The sequence below is a fragment of the Pan troglodytes genome, chromosome 14 (genome assembly GCF_028858775.2).
Source record: "Pan troglodytes isolate AG18354 chromosome 14, NHGRI_mPanTro3-v2.0_pri, whole genome shotgun sequence".
Classification (NCBI taxonomy): domain Eukaryota; kingdom Metazoa; phylum Chordata; class Mammalia; order Primates; family Hominidae; genus Pan; species Pan troglodytes.
In genome coordinates this window covers 29,408,423-29,433,107 of record NC_072412.2, presented here as the reverse complement: position 1 = coordinate 29,433,107, position 24,685 = coordinate 29,408,423, and the positions used below count along the sequence as shown (strand labels likewise).

Genomic DNA, 24,685 nt, shown 5'->3' with positions numbered 1-24,685 from the left:
CGCGCACCCACTGACCTGCGCCCACTGTCTGGCACTCCCTAGTGAGATGAACCCAGTACCTCAGATGGAAATGCAGAAATCACCGGTCTTCTGCGTCGCTCACGCTGGGAGCTGTAGACCGGAGCTGTTCCTATTGGGCCATCTTGGCTCCTCCCCCCGCTTTTTTTTTTTTTTTCTTTGAGATGGAGCCTTGCTGTGTGGCCCAGGCTGGAATGCAGTGGCAGGATCTCAACTCACTGCAACCTTTGCTTCTCAGGTTCGAGTGATTCTCCTGCCTCAGCCTTTCGAGTAGCTGGGATTACAGGTGCCCACCACCATGTACAGCTGATTTTTGTATTTTTAGTAGAGACAGGGTTTCGCCATGTTGGCATGGCTGGTCTGGAACTCCTGACCTGTAGTGATCTGCCTGTCTTGGCCTCCCAGAGTGCTGGGATTACAAGTGTGAGTCTCTGTTTCCGACCCTTAATACAGCCTTTTACGTTGTATAGCATAGTGCCTTTCATTCATTAAGATTTAGCTATTTGTTGAAAGAATTAATAATATTTTAAAGATTCCTACTTACGATACTTGTTTATAATCTGATAGCAAATAATTAAAAAATTCTAAAGTCCTTTTTAGAACCAGAAGTTATCCTTAATGATTAAATTCTGGAAAGTCACTTGGTTTGTGAAGACACCACTGAAATTTAGTAGAAAAAGGTGGGTCCTATCGGTAAATGCTTCTGGGGTAATTGATTATCCATTTGGGTGAAAAAAAATCGAGATACTCTTCTTCCCCACCTCATGTCATACAAAAATTAATATAAAATAACCAATACCTAAAATATTAAAAGTAATAAAGTAAAACTTCTAGAAGAAAACATGGGAGGGATATCATCATGATCTCGCGGTAGGCAAAGATTTATTAAACTGGCCACTAAAGCATTAAATATAAAATATTGATAAATTGGACTTACAGAATCATGACCTCTTTATCAAGAAAGATACCATTAAGAGAGGTAAAATACCTTTATAACAGACTTGCACCTGTACATATACCCCTGAATCTAAAATAAAAGTTGAAAATAAAATGCAAAAATAAAGAAAAGAGCAAATCACACACTGGGAGAAGATATTTGCAAAGCATGTATGTGACATAGGACTTGTATCTAGACTATATAAAGCAGTACCAATAAGAACATTTACAAATAATATTGATATTTAATATAACTTTGAAAGAGGAAGTATTGGATTTCGAAGGAGATGAGGCTTATTTGCATGTGATAGAATGAGGCATATTTCTTATTCCTATAGGGAAATCTCAAATAGGAGAATTGAACACAGTGCAGTTATTTTTGTCTTTCACCTGCAGATCTAACCAGTTATTCTCTAAATTTGAAGTGCTGTAAGCTAGTACAGTGTCAGTCTGTTTGACCATTAGAGCAGAGGTCAAGGATGCTATGTAATCCTACTAAAGTCTATTTTTAAAGAGAGACTAGTAAAAGAAGCCTTGAGACCTTTATTGTTTACACAGCCTGGAAGCTGTCACTGAGTCCTTAAATTGAAGCATGACATTGTGCAGTGATGCGCTAGTGGACAAAGAAGTACAGAACAGAATCAAGGATGTCCTTTGGGAAGTCCACAGAGTCTGTTACAAATGTAATATCCAATTGCAGTGAGATGGAACTGAAGACTTACAAAGCAGAGGCACACTTCCTATGAGACAGGGGCCTTGCCACAAATGACACATCTGGCTTCTTGAGCAGTTTCACTCAGACCATTTAGGAGCCCATCAGAATATTCAGTGGCAGGACAAGGTCAGTAATGGCAAACACTCAGAATGCAGCCTGTGTAAGAGCTTTGAACCAATTCTTCCACAATACAGCTTTACTGAGCGGGATTTGTGTGGAGAACGGACTACAGCAGGACTCCTAGGCGGCCATTGAATCGCAAGCTGAGGTGGGGAAAGCACAAGCTGAGGAGGCAGAAGGAATGTTGTCTGAGACCTGCTGCAGTGCACCCTGAGCAGTGAGGTCGCAGCAAGCCCAGCCGTGGGCGAGCAGCCTGGCATCCAGCTGGGAGGGATGGGCTTGCTGTTGGTGAGCAGAGGCTCTGGCTAGCTGTTGAGTCTAAAAAGCAGGACCACAAAGAAAACAGACTATTTAAATAGCAGGTGAAGCCGCTTACAAAAGAGCAAACTTGATGCAAATTCTGTGTGGAAAAGATTGTTGGTCTCATTTTATTGTCTTTGGCCATACCCATAAACCCATAAATCTGACTCAGGAAAGACATTTATATGTACACAAGTGTATACAAATAAAAGTAAAGTTTTACTCTATTACTTTCCACCCCTTCATCCAAAAAAAAAAAAAAAAATTAGGTCAAAAACCAGTGGTCACATTGAAATACTAGAAATAGAGCAATTTAACAATTACAATTTTTTATTCTTTACCAGACTCATCACACTTTTTTTTAATAGGTAGAATGCTTAAAAGACTACTAATGTCCTAAAGATGATAATGTAATAATACTTTAAATTTTAAAATGCCTCATAGCCATTACTATGCACTATTTTGTAGTTGCTTTCCTGTGGATTTCTTTCACAAGATTGCTTGTCTTTGTCTCCTCCTAGGGTCAGTGTGGTAGAGGCCATATACCACCTAATGGGTGCCTCAGTAAATACTTGTTTAACTGGACTGAACTCCAAGGATTAAGATATCAGTGTATGTTTACCTCATAGATAGACATACGGTTTTTGCCGGCCTTCTAGAAATTTCACGACGTAGTCTAATTCCAACATCTAAATATGCTGTATCAGACTCGCAACATGTTAACACATTTTTTCTTTTTTTTTCTTTTTCTTACTGTTGTTGGCCCTTAGTTTGCAACCTTCATGGCTTTTTATCCATTTTCCTATCTTTGAATTATGCATATGTGTCACCTTTTCTGATATGAGGAACGGAACTCCATGATGAGTTAGGTGAATTATAAGTGTGAGGCTGGAAAGGGGATAATAATAGATATGGCATGTGGTTAAAAATGGAATACACATATGGGATCTAGAGGGCTACAGATACATACATAGCTATAGAAAGAGAAAAGGTAGGAAAATAGAGGTAGAGACATTTCAAGAGAGAACTAAGATTAGACACGAAGTGATAGAGTCCCTTTCCCAAGAATCAAAAAGAGACAAAAACTGTGCTGAGAAGCCTCAAAACTTTACTGTTTGCAGGAGACAAGTTCCACAGTAGATGAAACAAAATATGCTATTTTGCATGCATACTTATATGTATTTATCAAAATTTTAAATCACATTTGGAGGACTGTATAATTTGAATGATTCTGTGATTTTTAGACATTCTCAAAACATGAATATTTTAAAACATAATTACTTAAAGAAGATTTCATTGTTAGCTCTGCCATTTGTAATTTGATGAATGAAATGTTTAATTTTCCATTATAGAAGCAGAGAAAATCATCTTGGTTGTAAAACAGAAATTAGTAAACTGTACAAATAGACTTATTTAGAACTCCTGTCCTTACAGCTTTTAATGCTTTTTTCTAAAAAAAAGTTACTTATTCTTGGTTTAGGACAGTAATGAATAAAATTATTGCCTTTCCATTATGTTGTTAAGATTATTAGATGGGGATAGTCTGTGTTGCCCTCTATTGGTGATTAATAATTAACTTTTGACAGAATAATTGCTGCTGTATGTGTCATTTGTGTGTATTTAATAATTGTATCAGCCAGTATATTTTAGAAAAAAGAATTTGGGAAAACCAACCTAATAGTTGTGGCCATGAATTGGCCAAAGGTGAAAAAATTAGCTTTCGGGCTTTTTGATTTAACAATTTTATTGACTAAGATAGTATTGACATACTTTTGCCTTTGATTAATTTTAATTTTAATTTTAATTTTTTTTTTTTTTTTTTTGTCAGAGCTCCACCTCAGATCAGGCGTCCCAATCGAGAAGTAAGACCTCTGAGGAAAGAAATGGCAGGAGTAGGAGCCCGGGGACCTGTAGGCCGAGCACATCCTATATCAAAGAGTGAAAAGCCTTCTACAAGTAGGGACAAGGACTATAGAGCAAGAGGGAGAGATGACAAGGCAAGATGCTGTCTTTCTGTAATTCACTCACTTGAAGCCCAGGACTTTTGGGGGATGTTATGATTTTTGTTGGCTTTTCAAGATACCCTGGTTTTGACGTGGAAGAGTTAGAAAAAAATCTCATTCAAAGCCTAAGTAGTCTTTGTATTTTGAAGGCCATGCTGCAATGCAAATTACCTCAGAGGCGTAGTAAATATATATATATATACACATACATGTATAAAAATATTTAGTGAAATGGATCCCTTGTAAGAAAAAATACGGCTTTAAAACTTTTTTGAAAAATATTTTAATAAGTATTCTGAATAGAAATGAACAATAAATGAAAATAGTTATGGGGAAAGACAAGAAGGTAGATGTATCTGTTCACAGAATAAGATGAGGGATATGATTTACTACTGCCAAAAATAAGTATCTTTGATTTATCTGTAGATTATAGTAGAACAAGATTTTTTTTCTTTTCCTTGAGAAGATTCCCCTTGCTTAGGGTTTATTGTGCACATGTACTTATTTAAGAAATTGATTGGTGAATAAACATAGTATTTGGTGGAAATTGTACCTCCCTTAAAATGGACTTACGACAGTGGGTTGAAGATAATCTTACAGAGTAAGGAGGTAGCCAGGATGATCTGATGTGTCTCTTAGGCGTTAATTTTAGTAAGAAGAGAAAAATTTTTAAGTGATAGTATTTCCTGTTTCCACCGTGATGTCATAAATGAATGATAATGTAATTGAATTGCCACAGAGAAGTTTTATTTTACTAGTTAGAGATTCAGGATCTGTCATCACATTCAGGCCATGATATGTATAATAAAGATATATCTAATAACAAGTGGTTATCCATCAAAACTGTATTTGAATATTTTTATTACATGTAATTTTGATCTGTAGGTAAGGACTCCAGACCAACTTCCTAGGTCTTACAGCCATAATACATAGACCAAGATAGAATAAAATTGGTGTTTTCTGAATATTTCTATTTATGAGATAGTTCAAAGACATATTCTACCTCCCTGCCTCAATAGGACACTGAAAATGAATTAGATTTTTTTAATGTTTGTAATTTGTGGGAGCTTCTACGCCATGAAACAGCAAGTGATTCTATTTCAGATCCTTTTTGGGATTAGTGAAGGGTAGTAATAAATACATTAACTTTTTAAATTTGTTCCCCCCATTATCAAAAGCCACATAAATGGATACTTGAAACTCTGTATCTTAAATATTATTTTTGTTTCTTTTCTTCATTTTTATGCAGCTAACATTGGTTTGCATTATAGAGAATACAGTACGGGCTGAAATCCAACCTCCAGTTTGCTAGTAGCTTTTAGATAAACCTTTAGAACAGGATAAGGAACTTTCAGTCTTGAATTTACATAAGAGAGAAACCATGGTGACGGTTTACTGGATGCTGCTTTGCTGGACACCATTCAAAGTGATTAAACAGTAATTCATGAAGCAATCCCGTGAAGTAGGTGTCTTACTATCCCCACTTTACAGATGAAGAAACTGTGGTACAGAGCGCTAAAACTTGCCAAGGTCTCACAGTGAGACATGGAGACTGGAAGAATGGAATTTGTGAAGTCACACATCTTTTTCCTGTTTAACCTTAAGATTTTTCATGTTATGTAGTTCCCCACCTACCGAGCTAGATGAAAAGTCTGGATTGGATTTACCAAAAGAGATCCAGAACAATTAAATGTTGGTTTTTAAATGTGACTCTTAAGCAAAGAACAAAATAATCAAGCAGCATTTTTTGAATGTCAAATACATTTTTTTTTTTTTTTTTTTTTGAGATGGAGTCTCACTCTTGCCCAGGCTGGAGTGAAGTGGCACAACCTCAGCTCACTGCAAGCTCCGCCTCCCAGGTTCACGCCATTCTCCTGCCTCAGCCTCCCAAGTAGCTGGGACTACAGGCACCCGCTACCATGCCCGGCTAATTTTTTTTGTATTTTTAGTGGAGGTGTTGTTTCACCGTGTTAGCCAGGATGGTCAATACATTTTTTTTCCTGGAAATTATAAATTGTCTTTCATTAAGAATGTTATCAAATGATTTTCTAAATCTTAGTTATTCTTTCATTGACATGTAAGTACTCAGAATGTCACTAGAAAGTAACCCTTTTATGTAAGAAAAGAACTCCGCAGTTGTTTGGAGATAAAAGATATTTTCTGAGTCACTGTGGAAACAGAGGGGACTACAGTTTTTCAAAACAAACTCATGCAAACTTCATAAGCCTTTGAAAGGTATATTTGACTCAGTTACAATTTTTGTAACCACACAAATATTCATTAGGATACTGAAGTTCCTAAAACTCACTGAAGGCTGCGACAGGTTTTGAGGCAGCTTAGGTGAAACTAATAGATACCCACTTCTGCTAAAAGCTCATTTGAAAATGAGTGTTGGGGCCAGGGGCAGTGGCTCACGCCTGTAATCCCAGCACTTTGGGAGGCCAAGGCAGGTGAATCACTTTAGCCCAGGAGTTCAAGACCAATCTGGGCAACATAGTGTAACCCTGTCTCTACTAAAAACACAAAAATTAGCTGGGCGTGGTGGTGCATGCCTGTAATCCCAGCTACTTGGGAGGCTGAGGCATGAGAATTGCTTGAACCTGGGAGGCAGAGGTTGCAGTGAGCTGAGATCCAGCCACTGCACTCCAGCCTGGGCAACAGAGCGAGACTCGGTCTCAAAAAAAAAAAAAGAAAGGAAAATTAGTGTTGTTTGGAAGTACCCTCAGAGGTATGGGAGTCCCCAGTGTTTATTGTATTTCTTTTTCTTAAGATCAGTTTTGTGTATTGCTACCAGCTTTAAAATTGAAGCAGAATAGAACAGAAAACTCAGAGTTTATTGCCCATAAGTACAGTATTATTTTGATAAAAATTTATAAAAATATATACAAATTTATTCATATGTTTATGTACACCAGCTCATGATCCAGAATGCATTTATTACTTTGTGCCTGGGTCAGAATTTTGAAAGCTGCTGCAGCACTCTAACTATGTACTTAACTTTATAGATGTAAAAAAAAGTGAGGATAAGAGAAGTTAGACATATCTTGCTTAAGGTCCCTGGTATATTTTTGGATTTTTAATTTGGTGTTGGGAACTGTATGATGGAACAACTAATAATAGCAGTAGTAGCAAATGTTAGTCTTCCTTGAGCGCACTTATCCTTTTTGAAGCTTTCTACAAAAAAAGCCCTCTTTGAAGCTTTTTACATTTATTGGTTTATTTGATCCCTGCATAATCCTGTGAGCTCAGCATTATTTTTCCTGTTTTATGTGTAGAGAAATTGAGACACTGAAGTCTTAACTGCAAATAGATGGTGAACTAGGATTTGAACCTTGTCTAATTGTAATACCTGAGTTTTTTAATCATTATGTTATACAGACTCTTATTTGAAAATGCTTACTATCTTCTTATAAGAATACCAGTTTATTTTCTGAGACTGATTATGTCTTTTTTCTTTTTCTTTTTTAAAGTTACTGACAGGCTTCAGGTTAGGTCCAAGCTTAAAATGCTGTTTTTCACTAAGTAACAATCACTTTGCATAGTGATCTGTTGTTGAGGCTTTATCATTTTCCCCCCTGAGGTCTACAGGGTCATCCGTAAGGCTAGTTAGTACTCTGTTTATTGGACACATCTTTATTAAGTGCACATTTTGTGTCAGTAATACTTCTAGGTGCTAGAAATACAAACGTTAATGAAATGTAGCTCCTGGCCTGAATAAATTAACTTTTAAGCTATATTTTTTCTGTTTTATTTCAATGTGTCTGGTCTCTTCTTCCTACTATGACAAAATAGCTTACACAGGGTAATTTAGAAGGAGTAGAAATTAATTTCTCACAGTTTTGGAGGCTGGGAAGTCTAAAATCAAGCCACTAGTAGATTTGGTATCTGCTGAGGGTCTGTTCCTTCTAGATGGCACCTTCTTATGTGTCCTTACAGGATGGAAGGGGCCAACAGGCTCCCTTGGGAATCTTTTATTAGGGCACTAATTCTGTTCATGAGGGCAGAAACCTCATTGACCTAACCACCTTCCAAAAACCCTGTCTCCTAATAACATCACATTGGGGCGTAGATACCAACATGAATTTTGGAAGGACACAAACATTTAGACCATAGCACCTGGGAAAATCGGATTTATTATTATTTTGCTATTTAAGCTTAGAGTCAGATATATACATAGAAGTAACGGAAGGATTTTTTTTACTTAAGAAGGATATTCTAAAAGTAAAATATTAGGTAGCAGAAGAAATGTTTTTGTTTTGTAACCTTAATTTATAAAACTCTGATTCTCAAGTATTTTTGTGTGTGTGTGTGTGGCAGAGTCTCGCTCTGTCGCCCAGAGACTGGAGTGCAGTGGCGCGATCTCAGCTCGCTGCAAGCTCTGCCTCCTGGGTTCACACTATTCTCCTGCCTCAGCCTCCCGAGTAGCTGGGACTACAGGCGGCCGCCACCACGCCTGGCTATTTTTTTGTATTTTTAGTAGAGACGGGGTTTCACCGTGTTATCCAGGATGGTCTCGATCTCCTGACCTCGTGATCTGCCCACCTCGGCCTCCCAAAGTGCTGGGATTACAGGCGTGAGCCACTGCGCCCAGCCAAATATTTTTAAGATTATAGTTTTATGGTTAATTAACTCAGTGAAATGAGCAGTACTTCCATTATCTCATGATTAAAGCTATATATGCTTTTAAATAGAATTCAGATTAAAGTATGGTAAATTATATTCTCTGAATTCATTTTAAAGTTGTTAAAGGACTTTATTTCATTGAATTATACATAACAAATGGCCATTTATCATGAGAAGACTTTCCTTCTCATGAGTAAGTCTAGGGATATCTGATATGGAGAGATGTTGCAAACTAGATTGACATATTCTTTTGAGAGCTATTGATTATACAAATGAACAGTGACTTCATAAAAAATATTTCTACTGAAGAAAAGTGCACAAATTGTATACTTTTTTGATGAATAATGATAATCTAGCCAGTGGTGTATATTAGTAACTACTTGTATGAAAAAAAGGTGGATGTGTGTATACACATTAAAGAATAAGATGATAATGAAAATAAAAACATGCTAGAGCTTCACTCATTGATCAATGACTTGAGCAGTTTTCAAATACTGGAAGAATAATCAGATTTTTTATGCTATTTACAATGTAACAACAGCAAAAATGACATGCTTTTAAGTTTAGTCTGCATTATTAACATTTTCCCCATTACTTTTCTAAATCTAGACAGTCAGGAAAACAATAAATCAAGCCCTGATTTATAGCATTTGCTAATTCTGAGATATAAATACCACCTGTATGATGGATTTCAACATCATGTCACTGAACTCATAGTTGAGATGAGTTTGGGTAGCAGCCTACCATTGCATGGTGTTTCCACCATAGAGATACAATAAACTATGGAACCTCAAGATAATAGGTAATAGTAAAATAATTAGGATGTGAGGAGTTCTGCGTATTTATTTCCTTTTTTAAAAATACAACTTATTCAAAGTTTGTGTAATTTAATATTTATTAATGGCTGCATTTCACAGCTGGCTCACAAAATTTCTGAAAATTTAGTAGCTGGCTCTCAAAAACTAGTAAGAAACAACTTCAGCATCTCACTGCATGTAAGCCTTGTAATTCAATGTAACCATCAGCTCTGGGGTCAAGAAATTGAACATTTGGCACCTCAGAAGCCATATTCATGATCCCTCCCAATCCTTGCCACTTACCTCTTTCCCAAAGGTAACCACTATTCTGATTTCTAATGCCATAAATTAATTATGCCCATTTTGGAACTTTATGTACAGTAAGTATTCTTTTGTGTCCAGCTTTTTTTGTTCAAGGTGTATTTGTGAGATTATTTCATGGTGGTGTATATATTTGTAGTTTATTTTCATTGTCATATAGTAGTATATCACAGTTAAAATCTGTTTTCTTATTAATGGATATTTGGGTTGCTTTTAGCTTGAGACTCTTGTGAGTAATGCTGCTTTGGATGGTTTTCTGCTTATCCTTTGACATATATATGCATGAATTTCTAGTGAGCATATACCTAGGAGTGGAACTGCTGGGTCATAGGATATGCATAAATTAAACTAGGGAAGAACACCAGTTTCCAAAGTGGTTATACAAGTTTTCCCTCTTACCTGCAGAGGGGAAGTTTCAGTTGCTCCACATCCTTGTCAACACTTGATGTTGTCAGTCTTTTTTTTTTTGCGACAGAATTTTGCTCTTGTCGCCTAGGTTGGAGTTCAATGGTGCAATCTGGGCTCACTGCAACCTCCGCCTCCCAGGTTCAAGCAATTCTCCTGCCTCAGCCTTCCAAGTAGCTGGGATTACAGGCATCTGCCACCACAGCCGGCTAATTTTTGTAATTTTTTTTTTTTTTTTGAGACGGAGTCTCTCTCTGTTGCCCAGGCTGGAGTGCAGTGGCACCATCTGGGCTCACTGCAAGCTCCGCCTCCCACGTTCACGCCATTCTCCTGCCTCAGCCTCCTGAGTAGCTGGGAATACAGGTGCCCACCACCACGCCCGGCTAATTTTTTGTATTTTTGGTAGAGATGGGGTTTCACTGTGTTAGCCAGGATGGTCTCGATCTCCTGACCTCGTGATCCACCCGTCTCGGCCTCCCAAAGTGCTGGGATTACAGGCGTGAGCCACCGCACCCGGCCAATTTTTGTATTATTAGTAGAGATGGGGTTTCACCACGTTGGCCAGGCTGGTCTCGAACTCCTGACCTCAGGTGATCCACCCGCCTTGGCCTCCCAAAGTGCTGGGAATCCAGGCGTGAGCCATTGCGCCCGGCGTTGTCAGTCTTTTTTAGGTATAATCATATCTCATTGTGATTTTCCCAGGATATTTGCCATGTGGTGTGTATTTACCTGATAATTTATGAAGTTGAAAACCTTTTCATATGTTCATTGGCTATTTGTATCATCATGACTTGTTTTTAAGAAACATCTTTTTCTGTCCTTTGAATATTAAGTTGCTCCACAAATTTTGTCTCTGGTGGTAGCTAATTTATAGTGCTGGGTTTTGTTTTTATTTTTATTTTTTACCTTGTTGTACTAGATTATAGTAAAGTAGTTTTTATATCTAAATAACTATTTGACCAAATTTGTGATTTAGAATTCTAAACCCATTTGTGGAAATATGTGCTATTCTGGTTTTTTACTCACCCACTGTTGTTTTTTTCCTGTGCAAATGTCAGCTTAGTCTTTGACGGGGATGAGTCTTAGGTCATAGGAAGAGTTGCGTTCAAATATTTTAACCTCTTATTCAGAAGACTAATACACATACTTTTCTTAGACTGAACAGTCTTACTGTATTTCAGCCTTGCCAAGTGAGAGTGCTTTAGCTTCTTGATTTTAGAATTTGTATATCCTTATTGAACTATCTTAAGTTTCCCACTTTCAAGGCTATCTTAATAGGAGTGCATGAGCTCTTATTTAATGTGGTATTTGGTATTTCTTATATGGTAAGATTAAATGTGGGGCCTTAATAGCCGTATATGTTTTTTCTTATCCTCTCTCAGACTCTACCACTCATTTTAGCCATTCTGTATACTACAGAAAGTGTAAAATAAAACATGAGAGAACACACTGTCCCTGGCTTGTTGGCATCAGAGCAGCCAGAGAGTTCCTCTTAAATATAGGTCAGATTGTGTCTTCTGCTCATAACTTTCGGTGGCTTCTTATCTTAGATTAAATGCCAAGTCCTTATAATGGTCTACAAGGCTCTGCATAGTCTGGCATCCATTTCTTCTTTGACCTCATCTTCTTTCTCCCCTCCTCTCATTTCTTTCTGTTGGTTTCTGTGTTGTTCCTCAGATTTGTGAAGTATATGCTGACTGTGACAAATTTGAACTTGCTGTTCTGTCTCTGTTTTACTATATATTTTACTTATTAATATATTGTGCCTCCTAACTTGAATATATGCCTCATGAGGGCAGGGGTTTCTGTTTGGTTCACTGCGATATCCTCAGTGCTTAGAATAGTGCTTGGCACATAGTACTGGCAAATATTGTTGAAAGAACATACATATTGATAGGTGTGCAGAATGATATGGATTCATAATTTCAATTTAAATGTATTAACACTCAAATGCAGGGCATGATACTGAAATTAGTAAGCACTGTTTGCATTTATTAACTTATTTTACTTTGTAAAATAAAGTCTTAAGAGTGGGATGCAATTTAGAAACCTTGTCTAACTTTTTCCTTTGTTGTTTCTCACACTGGGGTAAGAGTAGCCCAGGGGTGTGCAGCAGTATGCTAGGGTGCAAAGTGGTTGAAAGCACTGATTCTGGAGCTGTATTCCCTAGGATCTAGCTGCGTGTCCTTGGGCAATTTACTTACCTTTTCTGTGCCTTGGTTTTCTCATCTATGAGATGGAAATAATAAGAGTACCTACCTCATAGGACTTTTAGGATTAATAAGAGAGTTAATATATATCCAGTGCTTAGAACAATACGTGGCACATTGAGTAGGCAGTATATGAGTTTTAGTTATCATTGTAACATGAAAGTGGGGGACTAACACAGATATGAAATAGAATTCAAAATCACTTTTTAAAAAAAGAAATAATTGCCATTCTAATTGGTGTGAGATGGTATCTCATTGTGGTTTTGATTTGCATTTCTCTAATGACCAGTGATGATGAACTTTTTTCATATGTTTGTTGGCCACATAAATATCTTCTTTTGAGAAGTGTCTGTTCATATCCTTTGCCCACTTTTTGATGGGGTTATTTGTGTTTTTTTCTTGTAAATTTAAGTTACTTGTGGATTGTGGATATTATTAGCCCTTTGTCAGATGGATAGATTGCAAAAATTGTCTCCCATTCTGTAGGTTGCCTGTTTGCTCTGATGATAGTTTCTTTTGCTGTGCAGAAGCTCTTTAGTTTAATTAGATCCCATTTGTCAATTTCGGCTTTTGTTGCCATTGCTTTGGTGTTTTAGTCATGAAGTCTTTACCCATGCCTATGTCCTGAATGGTATTGCCTAGGTTTTATTCTAGGGTTTTTATGGTTTTAGGTGTTAGCTTAAGTCTTTAATCCATCTTGAGTTAATTTTGGTATAAGGTGTAAGGAAGGGGTCCAGTTTCAGTTTTCTGCATATGGCTAGCCAATTTTCCCAACACCATTTATTAAATAGGGAATCCTTTCCCCATTGCTTGTTTTTGTCAGGTTTGTCAAAGATCAGATGGTTGTAGATGTGTGGCATTATTTCTGAGGCCTCTGTTCTGTTCCATTGGTCTATATATCTGTTTTGGTACCACCATGCTGTTTTGGTTACTGTAGCCTTGTAGTATAGTTTGAAGTCAGGTAGCATGATGCCTCCAGCTTTGTTCTTTTTGCTTAGGATTGTCTTGGCTATATGGGCTCTTTTTGGTTCCATATGAAATTTAAAGTAGTTTTTTTCTAATTCTGTGGAGAAAGTCAATGGTAGCTAATGGGGATAGCATTGAATCTGTAAATTACGTTGGGCAGTATGGCCATTTTCACGATATTGATTCTTCTATCCATGAGCCTGGAATGTTTTTCCATTAGTTTGCGTCCTCTCTTGGATCCTTGAATAGTGGCTCGTAGTTCTCCTTGAAGAGGTCCTACACATCCCTTGTAAGTTGTATTCCTAGGTATTTTATTCTCTTTGTAGCAGTTGTGAATGGAAGTTCACTCATGATTTGGCTCTCTATTATTGTTGTATAGGAATGCTTGTGATTTTTGCACGTTGATTTTTGTATCCTGAGACTTTGCTGAAGTTGCTTATCAGCTTAAGGAGATTTTGGGCTGAGACGATAGGGTTTTCTAAATATATAGTCATGTCATCTGCAAACAGAGACAATTTGACTTTCTCTCTTCCTATTTGAATCCCCTTTATTTCTTTCTCTTTCCTGATTGCCCTGGCCAGAACTTCCAATACTGTGTTGAATAGGAGTGGTGAGAGAGGGCATCCTTGTCTTGTGCCAGTATTCAAAGGGAATGCTTCCAGCTTTTGCCCATTCAGTGTGATATTGGCTGTGGGTTTGTCATGAATAGCTCTTATTATTTTGGGATATGTTCCATCGATACCTAGTTTATTGGGAGTTTTTAGCATGAAGGGGTGTTGAATTTTATCGAAGGCCTTTTCTGCATGTATTGAGATCATCACGTGGTTTTTGTCATTGATTCTGTTTATGTGATGGATTACATTTTTGATTTGCGTATGTTGAACTAGCCTTGCATCCCAGGGATGAAGCCAACTTGATCGTGGTGGATAAGCTTTTTGATGTGCTGCTGGATTCGGTTTGCCAGTATTTTATTGAGAATTTTTGCTTTGATGTTCATCGGGGATATTGGCCTGCAATTATCTTTTTTTGTTGTGACTCTGCCAGGTTTTGGTATCAGGAAGAGGCTGGCCTCATAAAATGAGCTAGGGAGGAGTCCCTTTTTTTTTTTTAATTGTTTGGAATAGTTTCAGAAGGAATTATACCAGCTCCTCTTTGTACCTCTGGTAGAATATGGCTGTGAATCTGTCTGGTCCTGGGCTTTTTTTTGGTTGGTAGGCTATTAATTACTGTCTCAATTTCAGAACTTGTTATTGGTCTAGTCAGGGATTTGACTTCTTCCTGGTTTAGTCTTGGGAGGGTGTATGTGTCCAGGAATTTATCCATTTCTTCTAGATTTTCTGGTTTATTTGCATAGAGGTGTTTATAGTATTCTCTGATGGTAGTTTGTATTTCTGTGGAATCAGTGGTGATATCCTTTTTATCATTTTTTATTATGTCTATTTGATTCTTCTGTCTTTTCTTTATTAGTCTGGCTAGCAGTCTATCTGTTTTGCTAATCTTTTCAAAAAACCAGCTCCTTGATTCATTGATTTTTTGAAGGGTTTGCTGGAAAGGATATGGAGAAATAGGAACGCTTTTACACTGTTGGTGGGACTGTAAACTAGTTCAACCATTGTGGAAGACAGTGTGGCGATTCCTCAAGGATCTAGAACCAGAAATACCCTTTGATCCAGCAATCCCATTACAGGGTATATACCCAAAGGATTATAAATCATTCTATAAAGACACATGTACACGTATGTTTATTGCAGCACTATTCACAATAGCAAAGACTTGGAACCAACCCAAATGCCCATCAGTGGTAGACTGGATGAAGAAAATGTGGCACATATGCCATGGAATACTATGCAGCCATAAAAAAGGATGAGTTCATGTCCTTTGCAGGGACATGGATGAAGCTGGAAACCATCATTCTCAGCAAACTAACACAGGAACAGAAAACCAAACACCACATATTCTCATAAGTGGGAGTTGAACAATGAGAAGACATGGATACAGGGAGGGGAACATCACACACTGGGGCCTGTTGGGGGGTGGGGGACTAGGGGAAGGATAACATGAGGAGAAATACCTAATGTGGATGATGGGTTGATGGGTGCAGCAAATGACCATGGCACGTGTATACCTATGGAACAAACCTGCACGTTCTGCACATGTATCCTAGAACTTAAAGTATAATTTAAAAAAAAGAAAAATAATGAGATTTCCAAGAAATTTTGCACTTTCTTTGGGCCATTGAAATCAGGCAACAGATGAATAAATTAGGCAAGTGAGAGGCAGTGGCTTTACAGGAAAAAGATCAGCTATAATTAAGCTTAGACATCCGTGTGACTATGACCCAGTGATTTTTATTACTAATTGGCCAGTAATTTCCGATGTGTGGTAGCTTACTACCTAATGAGTTGATTCATCTGTTGGACAGAATCTATTGTTAGAAAATTCTTTCTTTTGCTGATCTGAAATCTATCTCTTTTGTTACTGGCCCTTGCTTTTTTTTTTTTTTTGGCTTAATACCTAGTAGGCCTGTTGGTTGTATTGCCCCATTAGAATTTACTTCTTCAGCTTAAATGTCTCTAGTTTCCTTGGTCTTCCTCCATATGACATGGGTTTTGAACCCTTTATCATCTTGATTATCCTTCCGTGGGTGTAATTTCTCAGTATTTCTCTTAAAATGCAAGACCCAGAGCTAGTAACTGATCATGTTTTACTTAATCTGCCAGTGTGAGAGGTTGCATAGTAAAATGTAAGAAACATTTGCATTTTAGGGCAAACTATATCATTAATTGGCTCTGTAATATTTGGTTAGTCACTTTGAGCCTAATTTTCCTCAAATAGAAGATTATCCAACACTAATGAAAGATGAGTAACAAAGCTTTCTTGATATGGGAAATTTTGATGTTAGTAAAAAGAAGCTAAAATATTTTGCTTTCATGAGAAAAAAAGTATATCAACCTTCATGCTAAAAATCAAATTCTTGCTAATGTTGACCTTAGTCAACTCATATGAAAATCTAAGGAAAGAATTCTAAGATCATTTCAGTGACATTGCAGTTAGTATTATTTATGTATACTTAATAATATCTTGGGAGAGGTTAGCTTTATTTCCTTTAACTAATAGTTTCCTTTAGGTATTGCATTTAATCTAGCTGTTTATATTTGATGTCTATATTCTAATTTAAGTATTTGTTATGAAGAATAACTGTCACCCATTTTACTGATTTCCTGGCATAACCAAATTAATTTTAGTTTTCCTAAGTCTGTTTTTTATAACCTCACCATTTTGATTTGAAAACGTTTCCAGAATCTTTTTTGTAGTCCTCGATCGGTATTCAAGTCTCATGTGTACCACTGAGAAACTTTGGGTTCTCGGGCAGGTCATTTAACTGGCCTATACACACACTTCTTCTTCAGTGTAGTGAGAGGCTTTTAGTTCTTTGATTCTCCTCCTCTACCCCGTCCTCTATAGAAGCCAGAAGAAATCCAAACTCACTTCTGCCCATATCTTCAACCTCTTTCTTCTGCGCAATACATTTTATTATACTGGCTACTCAGGTTTTTTCACAGCACTTCACAGTTTATGTGTGTTTTTGCTTTATTTACTTGTTACTCGTTTCCCCCACTAGACTAGATGCTTGATGAGGGCAGATAATGTATTTTCATTCACTGCTCTAAAACCTAATGCACAATAGCATGTATTGCACATAGAAGATGCCCAAATATTTACTGTTTTTAAAATCCTATGATACTCCTATTACTTTCAGATAGGCATGCAGCTTTTTCTTTCTCCTGAGGTAGTGTTTATTAAGTTCTTTCCAGCCACTTGGACATTCATATTAAAATGAAATTTTAATTTTAACTTGATAAGTGTAAATTACAGTGCCATATGAAGGCTCAAGCTCCAGATATGTCAGTTTCTGTTGTATTCTTTCGTTGATATGTTTCTAGAATAGTTTTTAAATGATTACAGAATGTTCCTAGTGATTTGTTTGAATATGACTTGGTGGCCTTGGCCTATCTGTACTATAAAATGTGACTCTAGCCTAAGCTTAAGTTTGTTGATGTTATGTTTCTTGTGTAGGTGCCAAAAATTTACTCCTTTTAATATTGTCAGTATTGATATCTGTCATCTGGAATGCAAGAATCTTCCGGAAAATTTACTAATAAATTTAATGCTACCGCCATACTGCCCAGAAATAATTTATTTTTTTGGGTGAAGTACCAGAATACTGTTTGGTCACTTACCTAGTGGCTTGAAGGAACCAGAGCATCTGTCCAAGGGAGCCATTTAGTTTCCTCCAGCACTTATGATTGAGCCTTTTGACTATCTCAGAAGTGGGATTGGAGAAGTTTGTCTTGTTCTCTTGTCTCTTTTCAGGTTGAAGTTTAGGAGATTGACTCATTTTGACCATTTTCTTGTTTCGTTTTTACTCTAGGCAGTAACTGGGGCTAAAGCTCTGGGGAGGCACTTGGCTGTGCTTGCTGAAGTATTTCCATAGTTGGACTGTCTCTGGCAAATAAGTGAATTTCATTTAAAGCTCGTCAAAGCTGTGTGAATCTTGGCAGAACCCCATAGAAACCATAGCATAAAATTTCTTTTAAAACAACTATATTATTAAATGAAGAATTTGGGGTAAAGCATATTGCTTTAATGGTCTTAATACTATTTAAAAAGATCCTTCCACATTAATATTCAAAATGTTTTCTAGTAGTGGTGGAAATCCTCTGCATCTACCAGTTCAAAGGTAGGCTTTCCCAGTCTTTTGGGATCTAGCAAGGATCAGTTTAGTCTTACCTGCATGCAACTGTCCCTGCAAGAATGTAGATTTGAAGTTTTTAATAAAGTTGACCAGTTCATGTATTTCTGATGAATTAAATAGAGGAGAATGGCATTTGAGTAATCAGAAAATACTACCTTAAAATAATAAAAATTATTTAGAAAGTGATGGCATTATAATGTTTTCAAAGCGTAATGATGTTAACTAAATTATCCATTATTGACTAGTACTTTTTTTTATACCTATCCCCAGGGAAGGAAGAATATGCAAGATGGTGCAAGTGATGGTGAAATGCCAAAATTTGATGGTGCTGGTTATGATAAGGATCTGGTGGAAGCCCTTGAAAGAGACATTGTATCCAGGAATCCTAGCATTCATTGGTTAGAGTCTTTCAAATTATTGAATTAAAGTAGAGGAGAACACAAGTTATAGATTGTCTTGGTGTGTGAGTTTTCTCTTGTTATTCATTAATCTGATTATGACCACATCTGTAATATGAAAGTATAGAATTGACGGGACAGTTCTGTCGAATAAGGACATTTTACATGTTAATTTGAAGTTGATATGTAACTGACAAGTTGTTAATTCAATGACATGTCCTCATTAATAACTAATGTTTTCACTGATCTTTTTATGCAGTAAGAATTAGAATAATGTTCTTACTATGAGAATAATTTCATAAGTAAAAAAAAATTAAAAGAATTAGTTTTGACCATAAATCAAAGGTCCCTGAGTAAACATTATGAAAGTTTGCTGTTCTTTCAAAGGGATGACATAGCAGATCTGGAAGAAGCTAAGAAGTTGCTAAGGGAAGCTGTTGTTCTTCCAATGTGGATGCCTGACTTTTTCAAAGGGATTAGAAGGCCATGGAAGGTGAGAATTTATTAAATTGGTTTTGATATAAGAATGCTACTTGGCACTGGAATGAAAGGCAGCATTGCTGTAGTTTTTGATGTATTTAACCCATTTTGAAAAGGTTGGGAGAAGTTTATGTACACCCAAAACACCTGGATTTGAATTTGTAGTTGTGATGTGTTACATCTGCATAGCAGGAGAGATGGGCTTAGAGTGTTGAAACTATATAGTCTTTAGGTCACTTCACTCAGGGATGCTGAGCTAGAGATTAGTTTTAAGAATTTTCTGGATGTATGGTTCTGTAAATAAAACGTTAAGCAGATTAAGCAGAAATAATATATGGTCTTATAGAAGAAAGGTGTGATCAAACAGTTTTCAAAAGTTGGAATATTTCTCACTGATGGTTAATTATTTTGTTTTACTTGTCACTGACTTGAAAACAAATGTTTTTTCTAAAAAGAGGTCTTTAGCTGTGTTTTAAAAAACTACTTCTTGGCCAGGTACCGTGGCTTACGCCTGTAATCCCAGCACTTTGGGAGGCTGAGGAGGGTGGATCACGAGGCCAGGAGATCGAGACCATCCTGCCCAACATGGTGAAACCTCATCTTTACGAAAAATACAAAAATTAGCTGGGCGTGGTGGTGCATGCCTGTAATCCCAGCTACTCGGGAGGCTGAGGCAGGAGAATTGCTTGAACCCGCGAGTTGGAGTTTGCAATGAGCCAAGATCGCACAACTGCACTCCAGCCTGGCAACAGAGCGAGACTCCATCTCAAAAAAAAAAAAAAAAATCACTTCTGTATCATTACAAAATATCTGACTTTATCAATTTATTTTGTCCTTGCTGTGCTTTTGTAGTATTTATTGGCAAACTGGATTAAGAAAATAAAGATATATTTCTAAAGAATCTTTTTCCTGACCAAATAATTTTTTTCTGCAACAGTAGAATAAAATTCTTGAATAGAACTATTACTCTTTTTTAAAAGGTTATGTCTGAATTTTTTAGGGATTTGTGAGAATAGATTATTTACTGAAATGGGACAATAAATGTATTTTATTTATTTTTTGAGACTGAGTCTCACTCTGTTGCCCAGGCTGGTGTGCAGTGGCATGATCTTGGCTCACTGCAACCTCTGCCTCCTGGGTTCAAGCAATTCTTGTGCCTCAGCCTCCTGAGTAGCTGCAATTACAGATGCGTGCCACCATGCCCAGCTAATTTTTGTATTTTTGGTAGAGGCTGGGTTTTGCCATGTTGGCCAGGCTGGTCTTGAACTCCTGGCCTCAAGTGAACCTCCCACCTTGGTCTCCCAAAGTGCTGGGATTACAAGCATAAACCACTGTTTCAGGCCTGATAAATGTATTTTAAAGAATACATGAAAATAAGGAGACCTCAGAAATTTTTCAAGCTTGTAAAATTGGTCTCAAAATGTAAATTCCAGAATTTCAGAACTGGAATGAGTCTTTGAGATCATCTCAAATCCCCACTATTTGGCATACTAGAAAATTGAAGTCCAAATAGGTTGTGACAACCATAATAGATCTTTAGAAAATTTAAAATTCAATGTGTGTCAGCTTCTTATGTTTATATGTGCCTTTCTGCGGCACACTTTCTCCTGCATTGTGTGATACCATTCCTTTATCCGTCAAGCACTTATTTAGCCCTGTTATAAACAAGGTTCCTTGTTTTTCAAGACATAGTCCCTGAGCTATGAGACATCCTAAATGGAGAGTTGGGCAGTTACATATAGCTTTCAGTGTTAGGCGCTAGCAGAGCCTAATGGGTGGTACAGTCCACATGTGCTTGGAAAGCTCAGCAAAGCACAAACATGACATGATTAAAGAAGGCTTTATGCTTGAGGACGTGGGATTCAAGCTACAATTTGTAGGGTTGTGAGGATTTCGCTATGTTGGAGGAGACATTTTGGAGATGTAGGAACTTAGAGGGGGATGAATGATGTGGGCAGTGGAATATAGTGAGAAAGTGTAAGTGTTTTTGGGAAATAGATGCATTGAAGTTTTGTAAGGAAGGCAGCATAGAATATTGGTAAGGGGTACAGATCCTGGATCCAGACTGGGTGCATGTGAATTCAAGCCCTTTCCACTTATTCTGTGATCTTGAGCAAGTTATAAAACATCTCCATGACTCAGTTTCCTTATCTATAAAATGGGAATAATAATGGTTATCTCATAGGATATAGTGAGGTTAAAATGAATTAATGAGGCCTTAGAACTATGTAAATGTTGAAAATATAAATTAGTGGAAGATTCAAATGGGAAGGTAGGTTGAGGCCAGATTGTATTTCCCAGGAGTTCGATTCTTTTTCTGTAGGTGTTTGGGAGACCTTTTTGAGCAGGTAGGTAGCATAGTTAAATTAGTGAGTTGGGAAAAACAATCTGGTTGCAATGAGCACAGAAAGACGGGAGGCAAAGAGCACGTTCAGAAGCGATTGGCAGTAGTTTAGGCTTAAAATTCAAAGAGCCTGAATTGGGATGGTGATTATGAATTAGGAATGGAAGGACAGATGCTAGTGATATTTAATGAAGGAAGTTGGTAACCTTTTGGATGTAATATATATGTCAAGAAGGCAGGGGAAAAGATAATTGGCTTTTGCCTATGGCAAAATAGTGATGATAACATAAATGTGGAGCTCAGGAAGGGAGAAAGACACTGGTTTATTGTTCTTGATGTTGAAAGTTCAGTAGGAGCAGGGGGTGCTTCTGGGGAAAGAGATAAGGAATTATTTTTGAGTTTTAAATTTTGGTATAATATTAATGTGGAAATGCACCAAGTTAGAAATACAGGGCTGAAGCTTGTGAGAGGGGTAAAAGATGGACATATTAAGTGCCTTTTCAAAAATACGTATCTCTGGGATGAACTTTTCTCTAACAGAATAATATTGAGGTCCTTCTTTACAAGTTTTAAGATCAGATTATATGATTTTTATAAAGGCAACATTTAAAATTGTACTTAGAAAATAAGGAGATGCCCAAGAAATAGACTACTGTATTTTCAGTGCTGAAGTATATAAACATATGCTTGAATCACTCTTACATTGAGACTCTGTTCATCTATCCATTTATCATCCAGCCTATCTTAGCACTTCTCAGACTGCACCATAATTTATCCATATTTTCTAATAGATTAAAAGTCTCTTGAGGATTTATGTGTGATTCCTGACAGATTCGACTTTTTTTCCTCAGGGCCTAGTACTTAGTAAGCATTGGATAAATTTACACTGGGTAAATACATATTTATTGAGTATTTACCTTGTGTCACATGATAGGCTAAGTGCAGAGGATACCAAAATGAGTGAATAATAGCCCCCAAGAAGCTCATGGTCTTTGGGTGATTAAGCATGTATTTAATGGAGGCCATGTGGTAAGTGCAGTATTTGTTGAGGACAGTGTGACTAGTGTCTGATAGAGTAATGAACACACTGCTATGGCAGAAGAGAGGAAGAGGGACTTAGTCTGCTGTGGAGAATAATATCAGGGATGGCCTCCCAGAGCAGGTGACCCTGAGCTGAGACTTGAAAGATGAATAGAAGTTAAACAGGCAGATGTGATGAAGAAAGGCTCTAAGGCAGAGTGGATATCAGGTACAAACACATGAAAAGTGTAAGAGAACATAGTATATGTGAGGAATCTTGTGTAGTTCAGTGTGGCTGGAAGTATAGAGTGTTTATATGGGACATAGTAACAAAAGACACTGCTGGAATGGTTGGTGTGACCTACTTCTCACAAAGAGCCCTGCATGCCATGCTAAAGATGTCAGTGAGCCATTGAAGAGTTTTTAGTAGAAGGGTGATTTGCAAGTGTAGGAAGATCTCTTTTCTGTAGCAGTATGGAGGACAGGTTGGGGATGGACATAGATGGATATGAAAAAGTAATCTGATCAGGAGGTTGTTGAAATAATCTAGCCAAACAATGAGGACAAATGCCTGCAGAAAGTCATGGGCTTTTTGGTTAGTGAAAAATGAATGGATTTGTGAGAGATGTTTAGAAGGTATCAGTGACTGATTGTTTACAGGGATGCGGGAGAGAGACAAGTTGTATGACTCCCAGATTCCAGGCTTGAATTGAATGACTTCTGACATCACCTACCCAGAGTAGGGCCAAACTTCACAGGTTGAGAGCACAGTTTTCCACAAGACTGCCCTCACTTCAGACACTAGCTACAAACTTGGGGGTCCCCAGGTCACTCTTATGACCAGCTGGCTACAAATTCAGGAGTTCCCACTACCCTCTTAGGTTTGATAATTCTCTAGAATGACTCACAGAACTTAGGGAAGCCTTACAGTCGAGCCCAGGACGACATAGGCATGAACATCGTGGGTCCCCTTACACATGGCTTTTCTTCTGCCTCTGCCGCCCCAGAGACAACAAGACAACCCCTCCTTTTCCTTCTCCTCCTTAGCCTATCCAAGGTGAAGACCTTTAAGGTGATACACTTCCATTTAATGAATAATAAATATATTTTCTCATAATTTTCTTAATAATGTTTTCTTTTTTCTAGCTTTATTGTAAGAATACCATATACAATACATATACAAAATATGTGTTTACAATTTTTGTTATCAGCAAGTCTTCAAATCAATAATAGGCTATTCATTGATTTTTTTTTTTGGGAATCAAACGTTATATGCAGATTTTTGACAGTGTGGGGGATTGGTGCCCCAACCCCTGAGTTATTCAGGGAGCAGCTGTACTTACGATGACAGTGTTATTATAGCCAAAGGATGTAAATCAGAATCAGCCAAAAGGAGAAACTTACAGGGCGAGATCTAGAAGGATGCTGAAGGTGACGCTTCTTTCGCCCTCTCTTCTTGGAGTCAGGATGCTTTGCTCTCCTGGATGTGTGACAATATGGAGATTGTTGCATCACATGGACATGTGATAGTACTGTTATAGTTTGGATATAGTTTGGATATTTGTCCCACCAAATCTCATGTTGAAATTTGATTCTTGATGTGGTAGTGTTGGGAGGTGGTGCCTGATGGGAGGAGTTTGGGCCATGGGGGCAGATCCCTCATGAATGGCATGGTGCCAGCCTCGTGGTAATGAGCAAGTTCTTACTCTGTTCATTCTCATGAGAACTGGCTGTTTCCCCTTTCTCTTGTTTCTGTTCTTGCCATGTGAGTTCTGCATGCTGCTGGCTCCCTTTCACCTTACTCTGTAAGTGGAAGCAGCATGAGGCCATCACTAGAAGCTGAATGGGTGCAGGCACCATGCTTCCTGTACAGCCTGCAGAACTGTGAGCCAAATAAACCTTTTTTTCTTTAAAATTACCCAGCCTCAGGTATTTCTTTGTAGCAACACAAATGGACTGAGAGAAATACACAGAATATTGCCAATTAAGGAAGCTCACGTGATCAATTGAATGATTGCCCATGGTTCGTAATCTCTTGTTCTCTTCCTCTTCCCAAAGGTTGAGTTGATACCACATGGCTCAAAGCCCCAGCTCTCTAATCACATGGTTGGTTTTCCTGGCATGGTCATCCCCCATCCTGAGTAGTCTTGTTGGCATAAACTATATAGGGGGCCACCATGAGTCACCTCATTAGCATAAAATTTCAGGGCCTATTGTGATAACAACAATAATCCTGTCGCTAGGGTAATTCCAAGGATTTAGAGGCTATTTTC

General features: G+C 37.6%; 1 protein-coding gene and 1 long non-coding RNA gene across 11 annotated transcripts in view; one reads left to right on the top strand and one right to left on the bottom strand.

Annotated features, from left to right (window-relative positions):
• The window catches only part of KATNAL1 (katanin catalytic subunit A1 like 1), a 102,576-nt gene that overhangs the window by 45,791 nt on the left and 32,100 nt on the right, over window positions 1-24,685 (top strand). For 6 of the 9 annotated variants that reach the window (XM_024348495.3, XM_024348496.3, XM_024348497.3 and 3 more), the window contains exons 4-6: window positions 3,918-4,086; window positions 18,441-18,568; window positions 18,956-19,061. In XM_024348495.3, the coding sequence (XP_024204263.1) occupies window positions 3,918-4,086; window positions 18,441-18,568; window positions 18,956-19,061 (403 nt within the window). The remainder of the gene's footprint in view (window positions 1-3,917; window positions 4,087-18,440; window positions 18,569-18,955; window positions 19,062-24,685) is intronic. The other 3 variants (XM_024348501.3, XM_054665155.2, XM_063792023.1) reach the window with 1 other exon arrangement.
• Window positions 1,176-24,586, bottom strand: LOC107967870 (uncharacterized). 2 transcript variants are annotated; one of them, XR_001708627.3, is made up of 5 exons: window positions 24,411-24,586; window positions 23,817-23,892; window positions 18,206-18,274; window positions 17,656-17,920; window positions 1,483-2,107 (listed from the first exon to the last, which is right to left on the bottom strand). It is a non-coding gene; the product is annotated as an uncharacterized LOC107967870 (long non-coding RNA). The 2 variants fall into 2 exon arrangements; XR_008538756.2 differs by lacking the exon at window positions 17,656-17,920 and having other exon boundaries at window positions 1,176-2,107.